Below are 20,287 nucleotides of genomic sequence, written 5' to 3'. Positions count from 1 at the left end.
TTTGAATGAGACAGTGGGCATGAGACTGGGATGACCCTTCATCCATGAGGAGCTAAGGTGAGAGGGAAACAAGGGTGGTGGATGTGAGTGGAGTGGGTGTATTCCTTCAACTTGGCTACCTCCTCCTCCCTTTATTATAAGGTGGAAGAAGCCCTTGGTATATAGATAGAATATTGTTTTTAACATCTCAGAATGCAGTGTAATTTGTGAAGGCTGGCAGTGGTCTTTGGTAAGGGTTTAGTTTCTTGAACTAGTATTTACCTAGTTGTATTTACCTAGTTGTAATATACGGGAGGGGAGCTATGCTTGTGGTGACCCGTCTTTGTATCTCTCCGCATCAAGTTTTATCTTAAAATCTTGTATAGTGTTAGCACATACTGTTTTGTTGTCTAATTTGTTCCATGTATTTATCGCTCTGTGTGGGAAACTGTTCCTTTTCAATTTTTTTCTATAACTATCCTTTTTCAATTTTTTTCCGTGTCCTCTTGTTTTACCGTTTTCCCACACTAATAGGTTGTTCCTGTCTAAAACTTCCATTCCTTTCATTATTCTGTAGATAGTTAGCAAATCTCCTCTTTCTCTTCTTTGTTCCAGAGTTGGTAGGTTCAATTTGGATAGTTTTTGCTCATATGTTAGTTCGGCGAGTGTCGGTGCTAGTTTGGTTGTCGCTCTTTGTTATCTTTCTAGTTTCTTAATATTCTTTTTGGTACTGGGTGTCCAAAGTGATGCTGCATACTCAAGTTTTGGTCTTATTAGTGTAGTTAGTATTTTCCTTATCATTTCTTCGTCCATATAAGTAAATGCCACTTTGATTGCTCTCAATAAATTGTAGGTTTCTCCAAACATCTTATTTATATGCTTATCTGGTTTCATGTCCTTTCCAATCATCACTCCAAGATCTTTTTCATAGTTTGTTTTTTTTGTTATGTGTGTAGTGTGCTTTGCAGCTTTGTGTGCTTGTTTGTCATTTCATTAATGTGTATATACAGTTCAGGGGACAGAGGGGATGGGTCGCCTATTAAATGAAGTGGTTTCCCACAGAGGGTTTGAATGTATGCAGGCAGTAGGTCCAGTTTACTCAGTATTAATGTTGGTGATTTGGGCATATTTTAACCCAATAACATATAAGTCTACATTCTGGTGACAGTGGTGGGATTAGTAGATTCCACATGCTGAGAAGATACAACAAGCATAGCCACTTCCCAACTCAATGCTGAGCTGCATCAACCATCATACTTGTGAGCCAACACTCTTTGCTGAATCACTAAGCATCATGCTACAAGCCAATGCTCTTTGCTACATCATCCAGCTGCCTTCTACATGGAAATTCATCTTCACAGTATTACTCCCATGGAAAAATTGAAGCACCAAACTCCTACATCATTCCTACCAATATTCTGGTAGTCTACAAAACAATCCCCCCCCCCCCCCTGCAGCATTGTTCAGCATCCATGACGAGACAACCCTCGTCACCACATACAGCATTACTCCTACAAGTTAGATATCCTCCACACCACCACCACTTTGGATGACGACCTCCTCCTCCTCCTCCACCCCTCTTCTAGCTTCGCACCATCATCTTATACATCTTTGCACCAGTGCGACATTCAAACTCACTTCTTCTTTGACATTATAATTTTTGTGTTTGCATGTTCATATTTTTAGGATATATTTTTATAACTCACCAGCCCAATACATTGTACTGAATGCATTGTAACTCCTGTAATTACAGAGATTTCCTTCACAGAATGCCCTGTGTACTATTTCTTATCTTCTTAGAACATTAACCTCATTGTAGTCAGTGAGTGGTAGCTGAGCTGAGCATCCGTTGGAAGATGATTGAAGGAAATATTCAATCCCTTAGATGTCCAGCATGCACACGTGCACACACTCTCATTTTAGCTACAGGACGTCAGGTCACGACCTCTCCAGAAACTCCCATGGGACCCCCTATTGTGTCGGACCCCGTGGCCATTTGGGCTAAGTGTGAAAGGACACCCGTGTTCTCCATTGCCAACTGCAAGTCGTCATATAACTGATTCTATTATTACTATTTTCACCATTGCTTGTATATAAAAACTATGTATGAATACTGAGTGTCGATACTCAGTTTGTGTATTGTACATTGTAGAAGTAAATTAAGCAGTAGAGAATAAATTGTAGATAACACTATAATTTGGCAACAACCACCATTTGAATATGTATAAAAATTGTACCATTGACAACTGAGGTAAAGGTGGAACTTCGTCAGGGATGTGTTATGTCGCCCTGGCTGTTCAATCTATACATGGATGGGGTGGTGCAAGAGGTGAATGCAAGGGTAGTGGGTCAGGGGTTGGAGATGGTTAAAGAAAATTGAGAAAAGTGGGATATAAGCCAGTTGTTGTTTGCTGACAACACTGCGCTTGTAGCAGGATCAGAGGAGGGATTGAGGAAGTTAGTGACAGAGTTTGAAAAGGTGTGTGAAAGAAGGAAGCTGAAGATGAATATGGGTAAAAGTAAGGTGGTGAGATGTACAAGGGGAGAGAGTGACAGTAGGCTGGAAGTGGATAGTTTTAGATACTTGGATGCGAATGTGCCAGGGAAGGGAGGAGTGGGGTTGGAGGTAGAGTGTAGATTGAGAGAAGCGAGTAAATGCCTTGGTGGATTAAAGAGTGTAATGAGAAATAGACATCTGGGAATGGATGCTAAGAGGAGGTTATATGAAGGAGTGATTGTGCTGACAGCACTGTACAGGGCAGAAACATGGAACATAAGAGAGGAAGAGAGAAGGAGTTTGAATGTGTTTGAGATGAAATGTCTGAGAAGTATGATGGGGGTTACTAGGCTAGATAGAATGGGAAATGAGGAGGTGACGAGGAGAACGGGTAGAAAGGGAGCTGGGAGATGGGGTTGATGAAAGAGTATGGTTTGGACACATGGAAAGAATGAGTGAAGAAAGATTAGTAAAAGGTGTGGAAGGTGGAGGTAGCAGTGAATATGAGGGGGCATCCTAGGATGAGATGGATGGGGTAAAAGGGATGAGGAATGTCTATTGAGGAAGGATGGGAGAGGACAGAAGATAGGGGTGAATGGAGAAGGGTTGTGTATGGATGATGCTGTGATGCATGAGGGGGAGTGGGTGGGGGAAGGGGGGTGAGGAAGTATGTATTGACCTAGTCGTATTTACCTGGTTGTATTTTACAGGATGAGAGCTATGCTCATAGTGACCCGTTTTTGTATCTCCACATCCAGTTTATTCTTAAAATCGTGTATAGTTTTGGCATTCACTATTTCTCTGTTCAGTTTGTTCCAGATAATCAATCACTCTATGTGGGAAGCTATTCTTTTTCAGGTCTCTTCTATAAGTGTCCTTCTTTAATTTCTCTTCTGTCCCACTTTAATAAGTCATCTCTATCAAGGATTTCCATCCCTTTCATAATTCTGTAGATGGTCAATAAATCACCTCTTTCTTTTCTATGTTCCAGTCTTGACAGATGTAATTTCTCCAATCTTTGTTCATATGTCAGATTTGACAGTGTAGGTGCCATTTTTGTCACTGCTCTATGGATTCTTTTTAATTTTCTTATGTTCTTCTTTGCACTGGGTGCCACTATTTTTTAACCATCTCCTCATCCATGTAGTTGAAGGCCACTTTCATTGATCTTAGTAAGTTAAAAGTCTCTCCAAATAATTTATTGATGTGTTTATCAGGTGTCAAGTTGCTTGAGATGATTACTCCCAGGTCCCTTTCTGAATTGACTCTTTTAGCTTTTTTGTTTCCAATTTAGTATTGTCCTGATACTCTATTTTTACTTTTTCCAAATTCCATTATGCTACATTTCTTGATGTTGGAGTTCATCTCACATTTCTGACTAATTCCATATTTTGTCTAGGTCTTGTAGTGATCTACAATCTTCTTCCATTTTTACTTTCTTGAGTAATTTGGCATCATCAGCAAAGAAGTTCATGTAACAATTTACTCCCTCATCCATATCATTTATATATATGGCAAACATTAAAGGAGCCAATACAGAGCCTTGCGGGATGCCACTTTTCACATCTTCCCAGTTCGAATTTTTGTCTTTAAGTAGCACTCTCATTTTTCTTCCAATCAAGAAGTCCTTAATCCATTTTAGCAGCTTACCTTGTATTCCTCCTATTATTTCAATTTTTCCTGTTAATTTTTCATGTGGTACCTTATAGAATGCCTTCTGCAAATCCAAAAAGGCGCAATCTACCCAGCCATTTCTTTCTTGTATTATCTCAATTAATCTTGAGTAAAAGGAAATTAGGTTTGTGGTACATGATCTTCCACTTTAAAGCCAAATTGTTTAGGGTTATTATTTTATTTTCTTCCAAGTGTTTGGTCCATTTATTTCTGATGACTTTTTCACATATTTTTGCTTCTGTGCTTGTAAGGGATACCGGTCTGAAATTTATAAGATCTTCCCTGCGCGGCGGACCAAGGCAGCAGTCATCGGTGTCACCGAAACTTGGCTAGACAGTACCATCTCTGACTCGGAAATTGCGATTCCGGGTTATAGTGTTGTGCGTAATGATAGAAAGAGGACCGGAGGAGGGGTTTGTACTTACATATGTAACGACTTAGCATTCAGCCCCCGTACAGACCTTATGAGTAACGATGGGCTCGAAGCTGTGTGGATAGAAATATTGTTACCCAAATCGCATCCCATCTTATGCGGGGTCTGTTACAGACCACCAAAACAGATGTCCTTCTATAGCGCATTAGAATCCACCTGTTTCAATCGAGTCAATATGCATGACCTAGAAATTATTATCCTATGCTAATATCTCATGGCCTGACACAACTGATTGACAAACCCACTAGAATAACAGGCACATCTAGGTCCATCATAGATCTTATCCTGGTCTCCGATCGTAACAAGATAACGCAGTCTGGTGCTTGTGATTATGGTCTTAGTGACCACAAGCTCATATATTGTACTAGGAAAGCTAGGAAGACGATTTTCAACAAGCACAACACATTGTACCGATGTTTATAAGGCTTGGTCTAATTTTAAGTACACATTTCTTACTATTATAGATAGAGTAGCACCTCTCAAAGAGATACGAATAAAACAGAGGACGGAGCCATGGATGACTAAAGAAATACTGGGTTTAATTAGAGATAGAGACAGATTTATTGCCAGATTTAGGAAAAGTGGAAATCAGGAGGACTATGATGGCTTTCTGTACTATAGGAATCAGGTGAATTATTGGAAGGATAAAGCCAAAGCTGATTATTGTACTAAGATGGTGCACCAGAACAAACACGATCCAAGGAAGCTTTGGCAAACACTGAAGACCCTAGAAGTTCACACAAAGCCTAGTAACAAAGTAGACAGGATAGGACTCTTGATAAACGGTGAGCTCAACTCTGATAGGAACACCATAGCCAATCACTTCAACACCTTTTTCACAACCATTGCCACAAAACTAGTTAAATCCCTCCCTACAGGTTCTGGGAAGTTTGGGCTGAGGTACGTTCAGGAGTATTATAAGGACAAGTCCTCAAAGTGTTTCAAACTGCATAAGACCACTCAAAAAGAAAGTGTTTAAATTACTGGCTAGCATAAGTGCCAATAAGGCTACAGGGTTAGATGACATTCCTGCGAGGTTTGTTAAGGATGGAGCCTCAATTATTACTCCCCCAATAACCCACATAATAAATTTGTCTATTGGTTCAGGATTTATCCCAAGCGACATGAAAAGGGCTCGGGTAACACCTCTTTACAAGAAAAACGCAAAAACTGAGGCAGGTAACTACAGGCCTGTTTCAATTCTAGGTATTATTTCGAAGGTCTTGGAACGTACCGTATACAACCAGTTAGATACCTACCTCAGGGAACGTAATCTACTATACGGTATGCAATCTGGTTTTAGAACGAACTACTCAACAGACACCAGCTTAATGTACCTTTACGATCTGATAAAACAGGAATGCGACAAAGGTAATTACACGGGTTTAGTCTTGTTGGATCTTCAAAAGGCATTTGATACAGTGGACCATGATATTCTATTAAAAAAACTTCAGGCATTAGGAGTGGTGAATATTGGCTGGTTCAAGTCCTACCTTACAGGTCGCAATCAACTAGTACAGGTAAATGAAGCCCGCTCAGATGACAGAGAGATAACTTGTGGTGTACCACAAGGTTCAATTCTAGGACCGCTGCTGTTCCTGATCTATATTAACGACATGCCAGGTGCGGTGAACTGTAAGTTACTGCTATTTGCAGACGACTCCGCTCTAATTGTCTCAGGTAGGGACCCGGTTGAAGTAGAGGAGAAACTGAGTGTCGAACTGTCATCGGTCCAGGACTGGCTCATAGATAATAGGCTGTCCTTACACCTCGGTAAAACGGAAAGTATTGTCTTAGCATCCAAACCCAACCTCAGGAAACGCAGCGATGTACAGGTCAGATGTGGGGTTAATGTCTTAGAGTCAAAACAAGAAGTAACCTATCTTGGAATACCCTTAGATCAGTCCCTCTCAGGGAATGCTATAACAGATAAGATTGTTTCCAAGTGTTCACATAAAGTCAAATTTTTGTACAGAAAAGCCAGAAATTTTGATCTGGAAACAAAGAAGCTTCTGGTCTCAGCCCTGTTACAACATCACCTCGATTACGCTTGTAGCTCTTGGTACAGTAGTCTGAACAGAAAAAACCAGTCCCGGCTACAGGTTACACAGAATAAGATAATTAGATTCATACTAAACCTACCTCAACGTAGTCATATTGGTATTGAAGAATTTAGCAAGGTAGGAATGTTACCAGTAAAATATCGTGTCCAGCAGCTGAAACTAAACCAGGTTTACAATGTCATTCATAATTCTGCTCCCTCATATGTGAGCTGTAATTTTACATTATCGGCTGAGAACCGAACCCGGAACAGTCAAGAGTCTCTTATCGTACCTCATGCAGGTCCCTTCACCAAAAACAGTTTTCACTTCACAGGTGCTCAACTATGGAACTCACTACCTGTGTCCATTAAGAAGACAAATAGCAAGGTTACCTTCAAGAAAAAAGTCAAGGGTTACTATATGTCTCAGCTATAGACAGAGATTTGATTTTGTGTACTACTAGCTTAGTGAGGGATACCTGAATCCATGAGTAATACCATCCATATCTGCGTTCACTCATAACTGTTTCTGACCTCCCCTCCCCCCCTTTTTTCAGAAGTTTAGTTAAGCATAACAATGATTGATGTTTACAAACTGGTTTCCACCTTTGTTTTGCCAGTCATAATATGGCATATGCCTCAGGTAGGTTCCGAGAACCGTTATGATCTGACCTCTTTCCTCATTCTCCTTGTTGTTTTACTCATTCGAGTACTGGTCCCCTGTACCCTACCTCTGGTGCTTCAGGTTATAATGTACTACTCATAGTAATTGCCCACTCCGTCCTGAGATTCAGGTAAAATGTTAGATTTAATTAATAGGTAACCCTAGCTGCAGTGTAGCATTCACTATAACTACATATTATTACAGATGTTGAATATTGTAGTATATCATTAATGGTCCTACTCTGATATAGTACTCACTCATACATGTTGATACAGATGTAGAAAAATGCAATATATTATTAATGGTACTACTCCAATATAGTACTCACTCATACTGTTTTGTTACAGTTTAACATTATTTTGTTGTTCCTTTGATTAATGCAAGGTTCCTTTTGGATGGTGCTCAAATATTCGGACTCAATGTTCCTATGTGTACAAACATTTCAGTAATATTAGCAAATCTATAACAATGTTTACGTGTCATATGTGTACTGACTGGTATTACTCATGAGTGTCTCTGGTCCCCTCAACCCCCTATGTATGTTTGTCCGTGTGACTTAATGTAGAAAAATTACCTGATGAGGACCACAATGGAAATAAGCGTTCATGCTTTTTGTGTTATCCTTGGCAATTTACATTTATTATTTCGAACTATGTGTTCTTGGCATTATTTGCACTTCATGTACATTGATTTATTGCCAAATAAAGTCTATCTATCTATCTATCCTCCTTTGTATATTGGTACTATGTTTGCATCTTTCCAATCTTGTGGTACCTTTCCTTCTTTGAGTGAGGAGTATTATCTTGTATAGTTTGTCTGTCAGTTCATCTATACACTCTTTCAGTATCCAATTTGTAATTCCGTCTGGTCCATGCAATTTCCTGACATCTAGGTTTTTTATTTGATCTCTTATTTCTTTTTGTGTTACCTTTATTTCTTTCATTTTGGGTGATCTTTCTTGTTTTCTATCTTCCCAAAATTGTGAGCTCTCAATTGTAAAAACTGACCTGAAATGTCTGATCATGACTTCTGCCATTTCTTTATCATCTATATATTCTTTATCTCCTTCACACAATTTCACTATTTCATATTTATTCTTTAGTTTTTCATTTATATATCTGTAAAAGAGTTTAGGTTGATCCTTGCATTTGTCTATAATATCTTTTTCATAATTTCTTTTTCTTTCCTGCGTATATTCACATATCTATTCCTAAGTTTTATATATGTTTACCATTTTTTTTTTTTTTTCCCTTTTTTTTCCAGGCTTTGTCTCTTCTGTCTCTAGCCTCACTACACCTTATGTTATACCAACACTTTATATAAATCTCTTTTTGTTTCTTTTTTGGTACATATTTGTCAATTCCTTGCTTGTACTCCCTTATAAGGGAGGTAGCCAAAAAACAAAGGCATAAAAACCACTCCCACCCATTCCATTCCTATCATAATCCACTCCCCTCCACCCTCTTCCCTCCCTTTTATCTTGGCACCTCCTGGATGACGGGTCATACTCATCTCGCCCACTGCCCTGGGTCAGAAGCAGTGTGACAAGACACAGCACATCCACAGCAAGGCTGCTTCATTAAATCGGCGACCCCCCCTCTCTGTCTATTATTACTCAGAGTAAAAGAGAATGAGTAGTACAGCAGTGACTTTATATTTGATAGTGCGAGTAGTGTGATGCAAATTACATATGGCAGCCAATGCTGCATGCGAAAATTTGAATCGTACACAAGTGGTTATAGGGGTTTTTCCTATATACTGCAATATATATAGCTATTATAGATTTTAGGGACCACTTTTGATAGTACCACAGAACCAACTGTTTTCTTTCATAGAAGCCATCATGCGGGACAAAGCTGCTTGGTCAGAGGCTGCTAGAGATAATCCAGAGGAGCTTAGTATTGACGAGTTCCTAGCATTTAAGCACCCTGAGTCTTCCCATGCTACCATATTAAGTATTGTGGAGGAGACATTGAGTAGATTAGGTAAGGTCCATAGTTACCTTGTAACCCTTTGTAAAGGTATGATTTGATTTAAAGTATACACACAATTTTTTTGGTAATTTATATATATAAATATATATATATATATTTTTTTCTTCTTCTTTCTGGATTGGAGCAGATGTAGATGGGGATGGAGTTTTAACAGAGGAAGAGTTTTCTGATCCTGCCATGAATGAAATACCTGAATACTTAACAGAAGAGAAGTTCAAGGAGGAACGCATTCACGAGTTCAGAAATGTTGTTGATGAGAACAAAAATAACAAAGTAGAAAAGAAAGAACTCTTGGTATGTATTATCCACCCCATTTATATTATATTATTTCAATAGAATTTTAGCTTAATTTTATAGTGGTATGAATTAACATTTTATAATATGAAATTATTAACCAATTGGTTTCTTTAGATGTATATTGACCCACGCAACAGTCACCATGCTGAGAAAGAGGCAGCTAATCTTATTAGCCTAGCAGATGAGGATCAGGATGGGGTTTTAACATTGCAAGAAGTCTTGAAGCACAAGGAAACTTTCATAAACAGCAAGATGATTGATGCCGCCAAGAGCTTCCATGATGAATTTTAGGTATATTGTGCCTAGTGTGCTTTTGAGTCTTTCACGTACATAGTATTGTCACAGTTTTTTGTTCTTTTTTCTAATTTGTGATCATCTTGCCATTGATTTAGCATGTATAAGTTCTACTTTAAAGAAAATGAAGTTTTCTCTATGATTGTATTCCTTTCAGGCATTCCATTTACTAGATTTTTTGTATAGAAATTTATTTTATCATATATACTTGGCTTGGGTCCAAATACAGATAGCGGTATTTAGGCACAAATGCAAATACAGAAGATTTGCAAAGTACTTGACTTCAAGTATGTGACAAAGTACTTAAATATATTTCCACAGGTATTATAAAGATATCTCAAATTATGGATTTGAGTAGGGATATTTGAAATTGGCAGCTACTATAGTTTTAGAGTAAATAGTATAATGGTAATGATTTGAATAATTATTGTTGGCTTGAGTTTCCTTTTAAGGATCTAAGATAAAAGGGAAACAAATGGGTGATGGAAAGAAACGGGATGGATGGATGGGTGTGGGTACATGCCTTGGCTGGCAACTTACCTTATAAGATGTAAGAAACCTCTTGATATATAGATAGATTGATTTCTACTAACTGGAAACCAGCCCTGCAGTAGTTAGCAATGGTCCCAGGATCATCCCACAGACCTCTGCTGGAAATGGAGGTAGAGGAGGGAAGGGAAAGGAGAATGGGGAGGGGGAGAGGTGCAGTGTAGATTCCATCTTACAGGACCACCACAAGCAGGTACCCTTTGTTATTCCCAATGAGTTTGAATAAGAATTTATAGATTTGATATTTGTTAATTCAAATTTTAATAAAACATACATATACCAAGGGTTTTTTCCACCCTACAAGGGAGGTAGCCAAAGTCAAAGGCATAAATCCACTCCCATTCCTTTCATCCCCACATACTCCACTCCCATTCACCACCTCCTCCCTCCCTCTTATCTTGGCTCCTCCTGGATGAGGACTCATCCCTGCATCTCGTCCACTGCCCTGGGTCAGAAGTAATGCAGCAAGACACAGCACATCCACAGCAAGGCCACTTCATTTAATCAGCAACCCCCCTCTTCGTCACCTCATGCAGAAAAAGAGAAGATAGGGAGAAATCCTTTCAGGCTGTGTCAAAATATTCACACATACCCTCACCCCTCCCATCCTCCACCTACTACCTTTCATGCATCACAGAATCATCCATACAAAACCATTCTCCACTCACCCCTAACTTCTGTCTTTTCCCGTCCTTCCTCAACCGACATTCCCCTTTTTCCCGATGCCCCTTTTACCCCATCCATCCATCTCATCCTTGGTTGCCACCTCATTCCCACTCCTTCCACACCTCTTTTATTAATCTCTCTGCACTCATTCTTTCTATGTGTTCAAACCATCCCAATAGTCTTTCATCAACCCTATCTTCCAAATTCTCTTTCCACCCCCCACTCTCCTCCTCACCTCCTCATTTTTCTATCTGTCCAACCAAGTAAACCCTACCATATTTCTGAGGCGTTTCATCTCAAACACATACAGTTCTGTCAGCATAATCAGTCACCCCTTCATACAATCTCTTAGCATCCATTCCCAAATGTCTATTTCACATTACACTTTTTAATCCCCCAAGGCATTTACTTGCTTCTCTCAATCTACATTCTACCTCCACTCTTCCCTTTCCTGCCACATTTGCCCCCAAGAATCTAAAGCTATCCACTTCCTTCACTCTCTCTCCTTTAATATTCGCTTCCAATTTGCTGCCATCCTCTCCCTTTGTACATCTCATCACCTTTTACCCACATTTATCTTCAGCTTCCTTCTTTTGCACACCTTCCCAAACTCCATTACTAACTTCCTTAATCCCTCCTCTGATCCTGCTACAAGTGCAGTGTCATCAGCAAACAACAACTGGCTTATCTCCTATTTTTATCCATTTTCTTCATTTCCAATCCCTAGCCCATTACCACCCCATCCATGTATAAATTGAACAGCCAGGGCAACGTAACACATCCCTGACAAAGTCCCACCTTTACCTCAAACCATTCACACTCTCCATTTCTAATCCAAACATAAACTCTACAACTCTCGTAAAAACTCTTGACTGGTCTTAACAGCTTTCCTCCCATCCCATATATCTGCCAAACCTACCACAGTGCCTTCCTGTCTACCCTGTCATAATCCTTTTCCAAATCCATAAAGGCCTGAAAAGCATCTTTATCTTTTCCTAAAGCTTTCTCACACATCTGCCTTACCACAAAAATCTTATCCATGCAACCTTCCTTTCCTAAACCCACACTGTTCCTCATCAATTACTGTTCCTCTCTTAATCCTCTCAATCAAAACACTCCCATAACTCTTCCTAACTACACTCAACAAACTGATCCTTCTGAAACTACTACACTCACACTTGTTCCCTTTTCCCTTGTAAAGTGGAACTATACAGGCACTCCTCCAGTCCTCCAGCATTCTATGCTCTTTTAGACAAACATTAAACAATCTCACCAGCCAGTCCACCACTGTACCTCCCTTTTTTATACACTGCATGACACCCATCTAACCCAGGCTCCTTGCCTGCTCTTCATTTTACTAACTGCTTTCATCTCATCTTTTCTTATTCCTCTTCCATTTTCCTCATTCATCCTTCTTTTTCTTAGCACTTCCCACTGCAACTACCTTTCCCTCCCTGTTCTCCTTCACATTTAGCAACTCCCTAAAATACTCAACCCATCTTCCTCTTACTGCCATCTCTTCCATTATCATATCTCTATTTGCACCTTTTACCTTTTCTTTACTTGATTTGCCTCCCCTTCCTCTCTTAATTTCCTTCTAAAACATTTTTTTATTACTTTCAAAATTTTCTGTCCTACTCTTTCCCCATTTCACATCTGCTTTCCTTTTTACCTCCTTTATCTTGTGCTTTACTTCTCACTTTGTACTTTTCATATGATTTTAATAATATAAAAGATAATTCTTAAATTAATAAAAAAAAGTTATATGCCATAATTTTAATGGCATATGGATGGATGAAAGAGTATTAGGATGGTTTGGACACATGGAAAGAATGAGTGAAGAAAGACTGGAAAGAATGAGTGAAGAAAGACTAGTAAAGGAGGTATGGAAGGCAGATGTTGAGGGAGTGAACATGAGGGGACGTCCTAGGATGAGATGGATGGATGGGGTGAAGGGGGCTTTGGGGAAGAGGGGAATGTCGGTTGAGGAAGGATGGGAGAGGACAGAAGACAGGGGTGAATGGAGAATGGTTGTATATGGAAAATGTTGTGATGCATGAGGTGGATTGGACGGGGGAATGGGGGTGAGGTAGTGTGTGTGAGCAAAAATTTTTGACGCAGCCCGAAGGGATTTCTCCCCGTCCTCTCCTTTATATGGGGGGACGGAGAGGGGGGGTCGCCGATTTAATGAAGCGGCCTTGCTGTGGATGTTCTGTGTCCTGCGACACTGCTTCTGACCCAGGGCAGTGGACAGGGTGCAGGGATGACCCATCATCTAGGAGGTGCTAAGATGGGAGGGAGGGTGGAGGGGTGTGGAGTGTTTTCGGGGATGAAATGGGTGGGAATGTTTTTGTGCCTTGTCCTTTTTGGCTACCCCCCTGGTAAGGGAAAAAAAAAAAGCCTTGGTATATGTATGTATGTATGTATTAAGTTATTGTGTGTAAGGGAAGAACATCCTGGTGGATTGAAGGAGTGTATGTTAAACAAAGGAGACAAGTATGAATGTAGTAGTTTTAGATGGATCAGCCTATTAAACATAATCAGTACAGCTTGTGGGTGTGTATTAATTGAGATCAGTCAGTCCATTACCACTGGCAACACCTACCAGATAAACCTGCAAGTCATACAATGAAAATATTGTGTCGTCAGAGTATGGCTGAAGTAGGGCAAAATGAAGTCAATAGAATCTTGGGTGAAGTCCACATACTAAATGTCAGTCCATGAGGGCTGCACCTCCTAATGGGGGTAAGCAGGTAGACTGGTTTTGAAAATGGACTGTTGCACTATCCATCTTGCTGGGTCACCAAACGCAGATACTCATCATAGGTTGCTGGTAGAGCAGTCAATAGAATAATGGGTCTTTTCATTATGAGATTGGTACTTAATTTGAATCCTTGGTAGATGGAACATTGCTCTAGGTCAGAGGTAGACAATCTTTTTAAGCATGCATGCCAAAATCGGCACATCTTTGATGTAAAAAGTTTCTCACCAACCAAAATATTGAGAACATAATGTCTTATATGTATTAATATAAGTATTTTCTTATAAGTAATAACATAATGTTATTATCTTTTAAGTATTGTGGGAAGCTTTTTAAATATACATATACCAAGGGCTTTTTCCCCTTTACAAGGGAGGTAGTCAAAAACAAAGGTATAAAATCCACTCCCACCCATTTCATCCCCACATACTCTACTATCACCCCCTCTTATTTTGGCTCCTCCTGGATGATGGGTAATCCCTGCATCTTGCCCACTGCCCTGGGTCAGAAGCAATGTAGCAAGACACAGCACATCCGCAGCAAGGCCGCTTCATTTAATCAGCGACCTCCCTCCCATCCCCCACCCACTCCCTTCCATGCATCACAGCATCATCTGTACACCATTCTCCACTTACTCCATCTGTCTTCTCCCATCCTTCCTCAAAAGACATTCCCCTCTCTCCCAATGCCCCTTTTACCCCATCCATCCATCTCATCCTTGGTTGCCCCTCATGTTCATTCCTTCCACTTCTGCCTTCCACACCTCTTTTACAAATCTTTCTTCACTTATTCTTTCCATGTATCCAAAACATCCCAATACTCTCTCATCAACCGTATCTCTAACTCCCTTTCCATACCCACTCTCCTCCTCACCTCGTTTCTCACTCCATTCAGCCTACCATATTTCTCAGGCATTTCTTTTCACATTTAATCTCTGCCTCTCTTATGTTCCATGTTTCTGACCTATACATTGGTGGCACAATCACTCCATACAAAAAATGAATAAATAAAATAAAATAAATAAGTAAATAATACATACATATACCAAAGGCTTTTTTCCCCCTTATGAGGGAGGTAGCCAAAAAACAAAGGCATAAAAACCACTCCCACCCATTTCATCCCTAATATCCTCCACCCTCTTCCCTCCCTTTTATCTTGGCACCTCCTGGATGACCAATCATCCCTGCATCTTGTCCACTGACCTTGGTCAGAAGCAATGTCGCAAGACACAGCACATCCACAGCAAGGCCACTTCATTAAATTGGTGACTCTCCCTCTCTGTCCCCTCATGCAGAAAAGGAGAAGACCCATTCCACCTCATGCATCACAACATCATCCATATACAACCATTCTCCATTCACCCCTGTCTTCTGTCTTCTCCTGTCCTTCCTCAAAAGACATTCCCCTCTTCCCCAAAGCCCCTTTTACCCCATCCATCCATCTCATCCTAGGTTGTCCCCTCATGTTCCACATCTGCCTTCCCCTCATGTTCCACATCTGCCTTCCACACCTCTTTTACTAGTCTTTTCTCACTCATTCTTTCCATGTGTCCAAACCATCCCAATACTCTTTCATCCACCCTATCTCTCAACTCCCTTTCCACCCGTTCTCCTCCTCACCTCCTCATTTCTCACTCTATCCAGCCTAGTAACCCCCATCATACTTCTCAGACACCTCATCTCAAACACATTCAAACTCCTTCTCTCTTCCTCCTTTATGTTCCATGTTTCCGCCCCATACAAGGCATTTACTCACTACTCTCAATCGACATTCTACCTTCACCTCCTCTCCTCCCTTTCCTGCCACATTCGCACCCAAGTATCTAAAACTATCCACTTCCTCCAGTCTCTCTCCAATAATACTCACTCAGCCTGCTGCCACTTTCACCCCTTGTACATCTCATCACCTTACTCTTACCTACATTTATCTTCAACTTCCTTCTTTCACACACCGATCCTGCCACAAGTGCAGTGTCATCTGCAAACAACAGCTGACTCACCTCCCACTTTTCTCCATTTTCTTTAAACATCTCCAATCCCTGACCCACCACCCTTGCATTTACCTCTTGCACCACCCCATCCATGTATAAATTGAACAGCCAGGACAACATAACACATCCTTGATGAAGTCCCACCTTTACCTCGAACCACTCACTCTCTCCATTTCTAATCCTTACACACACACTACTACTCTTGTAAAAACTCTTGACAGCTCCTAAAAACTTTCCTCCTATCCCGTATATCTGCATAACCTCCCACAATGCCTTTCTGTCTACCCTATCGTAAGCCTTTTCCAGATTCATAAAAGCCCAAAAAACATCCTTCCCCTTTCCTATAGCTTTCTCACACATCTGTCTTACCACAAAAATCTGATCTATGTAACCTCTACCTGTCCTAAACCCACACTGTTCCTCACCAATTACTCCCTCTGTTCCTCTCCTAATCCTTTCAGTCAAGATCCTCCCATAAGCCTTCCCAACTACACTCAACAAGCTAATCCCTCTGAAACTACTACACTCACACTTGTCCCCTTTTCCATTGTAAAACGGAACTATACAGGCACTCCTCCAGTCATCCAGCACTTTACCCTCTCTTAAACAAACATTAAACAACCTCACCAGCCAGTCCACCATCAATGTACCTCCTTTTTTTCAGACATTCTGCATGATATCCATCCAGACCAGGTATTACTTTTAAGTAGGTGTGGGAACAATACCCTCACCTTGCCCATTTTGCAAGTTTATGACAGAAACTACTGAAAGGACATGAACCTTTACATGGTGGATTGGGATCATCTGTCAAGAAAGTTATTGTTATATATACTGCTCATCTATGCATGTGTTAGGATTAGAAATGGAGAGAGTGAGTGGTTTGAAGTAAAGGTGGGACTTCGTCAAGGATGCGTTATGTCGCCCTGGCTGTTCAACTTATACATGGATGGGGTGGTGCGAGAGGTGAATGCTAGGGTAGTGAGTCAGGGATTGGAGATGGTTAAAGAAAATGGAGAAAAGTGGGAGGTGAGCCAGCTGTTGTTTGCGGACGACACTGCGCTTGTGGCAGGGTCAGAGGAGGGATTGAGGAAGCTGGTGGCAGAGTTTGGGAGAGTATGTGATAGAAGAAAGCTAAAGATAAATGTGGGTAAAAGTAAGGTGATGAGATGTACAAGGAGTGAAAGTGGCAGTAGACTGGAAGTGAACATTAAGGGAGAGCGACTGGAGGAAGTGGATAGTTTTAGATACTTGGGTGCAAGTGTAGCAGGAAAAGGTGGAGTGAAGGTGGAGGTAGAATGTAGATTGAGAGAAGCGAGTAAATGCCTTGGTGGTTTAAAGAGTGTAATGAGGAATAGACATTTGGGAATGGATGCGAAGAGGAGACTGTATGAAGGAGTGATTGTGCCAACAGCACTGTATGGGGCAGAAACGTGGAACATAAGAGAAGAAGAGAGAAGGAGTTTGAATGTGTTTGAGATGAGGTGTCTGAGAAGTATGGTGGGGGTTACTAGGCTAGATAGAGTGAGAAATGAGGAGGTGAGGAGGAGAACAGGGGTGAAAAAGGATTTGGGAGATAGGGTTGATGAAAGAATATTAGGATGGTTTGGACACATGGAAAGAATGAGTGAAGAAAGACTAGTAAAAGAGGTATGGAAGGCAGATGTGGAGGGAGTGAACATGAGGGGACGTCCTAGGATGAGGTGGATGGATGGGGTGAAGGGGGCTTTGGGGAAGAGGGGAATGTCTGTTGAGGAAGGAAGGGAGAGGACGGAAGACAGAGGTGAGTGGAGAATGGTTGTATATGGATGATGTTGTGACTGCATGAGGAGGAATGGGCGGGGAAGTGGGGGGTGGGGTAGTATGTGTGAGTAAATTTTGACACAGCCCGAAGGGATTTCTCCCCGTCCTCGCCTTATATGCAAAGGGGGACGGAGAGGGGGGGTCGCCGATTAAATGAAGCGGCCTCGCTGTGGATGTACTGTGTCTTGCGACACTGCTTCTGACCCAGGGCGGTGGGCAGGGTGCAGGGATGACCCGTCATCCAGGAGGTGCTCAGATGAGAGGAAGGGTGGGAGGGGTGTGGAGTGTATTTAGGGATGAAATGGGTGGGAGTGTTTTTATGCCTTTCCCTTTTTGGCTACCTCCCTTGGAAGGGGGAAAAAGCCTTGGTATATGTATGTATGTATCTATGCATTACAGAAAAATTACCTATTGTGATGTGACAGGGCAAAAGATCTTTCCTCATAATGATGACCAGGTACAGAAGATGCATATTTATTTATTTTTTTATTTCTTTTATTTTTTTTCTTCTTCTTCTTTTATGGACATTTGGTCAGAGTACAAGTACTTGTTTGTGGACCCTAGCCTCGTACTTTACTAGATGAATAAGATATCTTAATAATATAATACTTTATTAAATATATAGTCTTAAGATATGTACAAAGGATTATACAGTGGTCTCTCAGCTTCAGGTTACACACAAATGTCTGTCACAAACGTGTAAAACTCCACAAAACATTTTCTTTAGTTACAAGATATAACACAATCCTATGAGTTGTAGCCATAAGATAAAAATCATAAGTTACTTTTAATAAAATTTGGAAGTATAAAATATTTTGTTTACATCCCAATTAATTCAGTTGTTTTAAAAAATATATATATCTTCACACAAAGACACTGCAACTACAAGATAATGAAACTTTAATATGACATGATACAACTTAAAAAATAAAAATCACAAAATCAACTCTATTCTAGTTGGCTGATTGAGTTATTCTTTGTTCTTCATTCATTCCTTGTCAAAACATATGCACAGTAAATAACAAGAACAGCAAGTCATTCTAGCCTTCACAGAAACAAGATGTTTGAACCTTGTGTTCAAAGTACCCAAGGAGCCTTCATGAGGTATCACATACACAATTGAAATTGTAAAAACAGTTAAGTAGAAAATTATCCTAAGATAAGTTTACCAAAGTCTTAGAGGCCAAGCCTTTTTTTTCGTGAATGACAAATAGTGGGGGAAAAGTATCCTGCAACGAAATTTCTTTTTCCAAACTTCATTTCTTGTTATTTTTCTTCAAGAAAATAGTTTGCCTTACAATAATCTCATATATGTATATCTATATATATATATATATATATATATATATTTATACATAATCTTTTGACTAGTTATTGTCATGGGCACCATTTCCTTCATATTTGCAATAAAAAGCCTCATGATATTGTGCAGTGATGATACAAATTGTTTTGTCTGGTCATGGCAAAGCTTTACTACTTGAAGTGGACTCCGTGCCACCTTACTATGAAGGATATTTCTGCCATATGGCAATTAACTTTAGCAATGATTAAACAATATTCACCATACAGGTTTGGTCTCTCTTTTTTTTTTTTTTTTTTTTTTCCATCTGTGGTAGGCCATGGCCCTAAGATTGACTTTAAAAGTTATAACCAATATGTTTTTACTCTCCTCTTCTCCTATGTCATACTCAAATTCATGCTGTCATTTCAAATGATTTGGTTGTGTGATGTACGACAATACTTACAACCTATATGGCTACAAATTAAGACAACAAATATTATCATGACCAGCACCTACTGATTCCTTAGGACCAAATTGGTGCCCATCTGCCAATCCTATGCCATTATGCATCATACGAAACACTACAAAGTTACTATATAGCAGAAAGGCCACTAGCTAAGAGTCACTTATCATACCGCAATGCATATTATGACATTTCGTCTTTCTTTTTCTTTTCTTTTATTTATTTATTTTTTTTTCATCTTTTCAACGTCGTGGTGGAATTGCTCTGAGAACAAACTAAACAAATGCCCTTCCTCAGCCTTGAGCACTTCAAACGACATCACCACAAACTTGGTTATGATATGGAAACATCACAGTGGACCAAGTAAATGGAAAAATAACTAACAAGACTAGCTGATAATCAAATCAGACCTTAAATAGTTCTCATACCTTCCAATTTTGATTGATTAGACTTATCTGGGGCCCAATACTTCCTATAAGTGCTTGCTTTTCCACTTTTCAATGAACTGTATTGAGCAAAATTTTGTCCAAAAATTGTACACTTCACATTAAACATATGCTCAAGGATGCTGTAAAATTTTCATTTAATGTTCATTATCTAAAATGATAACAGAAGTATAAATTCTAGTCAACATTTAGAAAAACTAAATTCCATTAATTCCTATGTTCTAGTATAGAGAAGCTCATTTTCTTCATCTTCATCCTCTTCTTCCTCTGTAAAGGGTGTTACAGTGAGGGATACTCTCTCTGCCATCCCTTGTGCACTAAGTGGCAATTTTTTGTATGAGTAATAATCTCTGACCCAACACAATGAGCCTGTTAAGCGAGCCTAGGGAAAAGAAAGAACACTTTATGAAAAACATACATACTTTGTGTAACACCAAACAGTAGTAATTTCATAATT

General features: G+C 40.0%; 2 protein-coding genes across 4 annotated transcripts in view; one reads left to right on the top strand and one right to left on the bottom strand.

The window, feature by feature from the left end:
• The window catches only part of LOC143027040 (45 kDa calcium-binding protein-like), a 57,468-nt gene that overhangs the window by 9,853 nt on the left and 27,328 nt on the right, over positions 1–20,287 (top strand). Inside the window, exons 6-9 of one of the 3 annotated variants that reach the window (XM_076187901.1) lie at positions 9,124–9,273; positions 9,410–9,576; positions 9,694–9,870; positions 16,504–19,670. In XM_076187901.1, coding sequence (XP_076044016.1) covers positions 9,124–9,273; positions 9,410–9,576; positions 9,694–9,870 — 494 coding nt within the window. In that variant the 3' untranslated portion in view covers positions 16,504–19,670. Of the gene's footprint in view, positions 1–9,123; positions 9,274–9,409; positions 9,577–9,693; positions 19,671–20,287 lie in introns of those variants that run through there. The other 2 variants (XM_076187902.1, XM_076187900.1) reach the window with 2 other exon arrangements.
• The window catches only part of Fur2 (furin-like protease 2), an 822,743-nt gene continuing 820,689 nt past the window's right edge, over positions 18,234–20,287 (bottom strand). Inside the window, exon 23 of the mRNA XM_076187899.1 lies at positions 18,234–20,212. Within this exon, the coding sequence (XP_076044014.1) occupies positions 20,045–20,212 (168 nt within the window). The 3' untranslated portion in view covers positions 18,234–20,044. The remainder of the gene's footprint in view (positions 20,213–20,287) is intronic.

Source organism: Oratosquilla oratoria, chromosome 7 (assembly GCF_046742065.1).
Source record: "Oratosquilla oratoria isolate Oo_2021 chromosome 7, ASM4674206v1, whole genome shotgun sequence".
NCBI lineage: Eukaryota > Metazoa > Arthropoda > Malacostraca > Stomatopoda > Squillidae > Oratosquilla > Oratosquilla oratoria.
The sequence above is the reverse complement of the archived record's forward strand: the minus strand, read 5'-3'. Positions and strand labels throughout refer to the sequence as shown.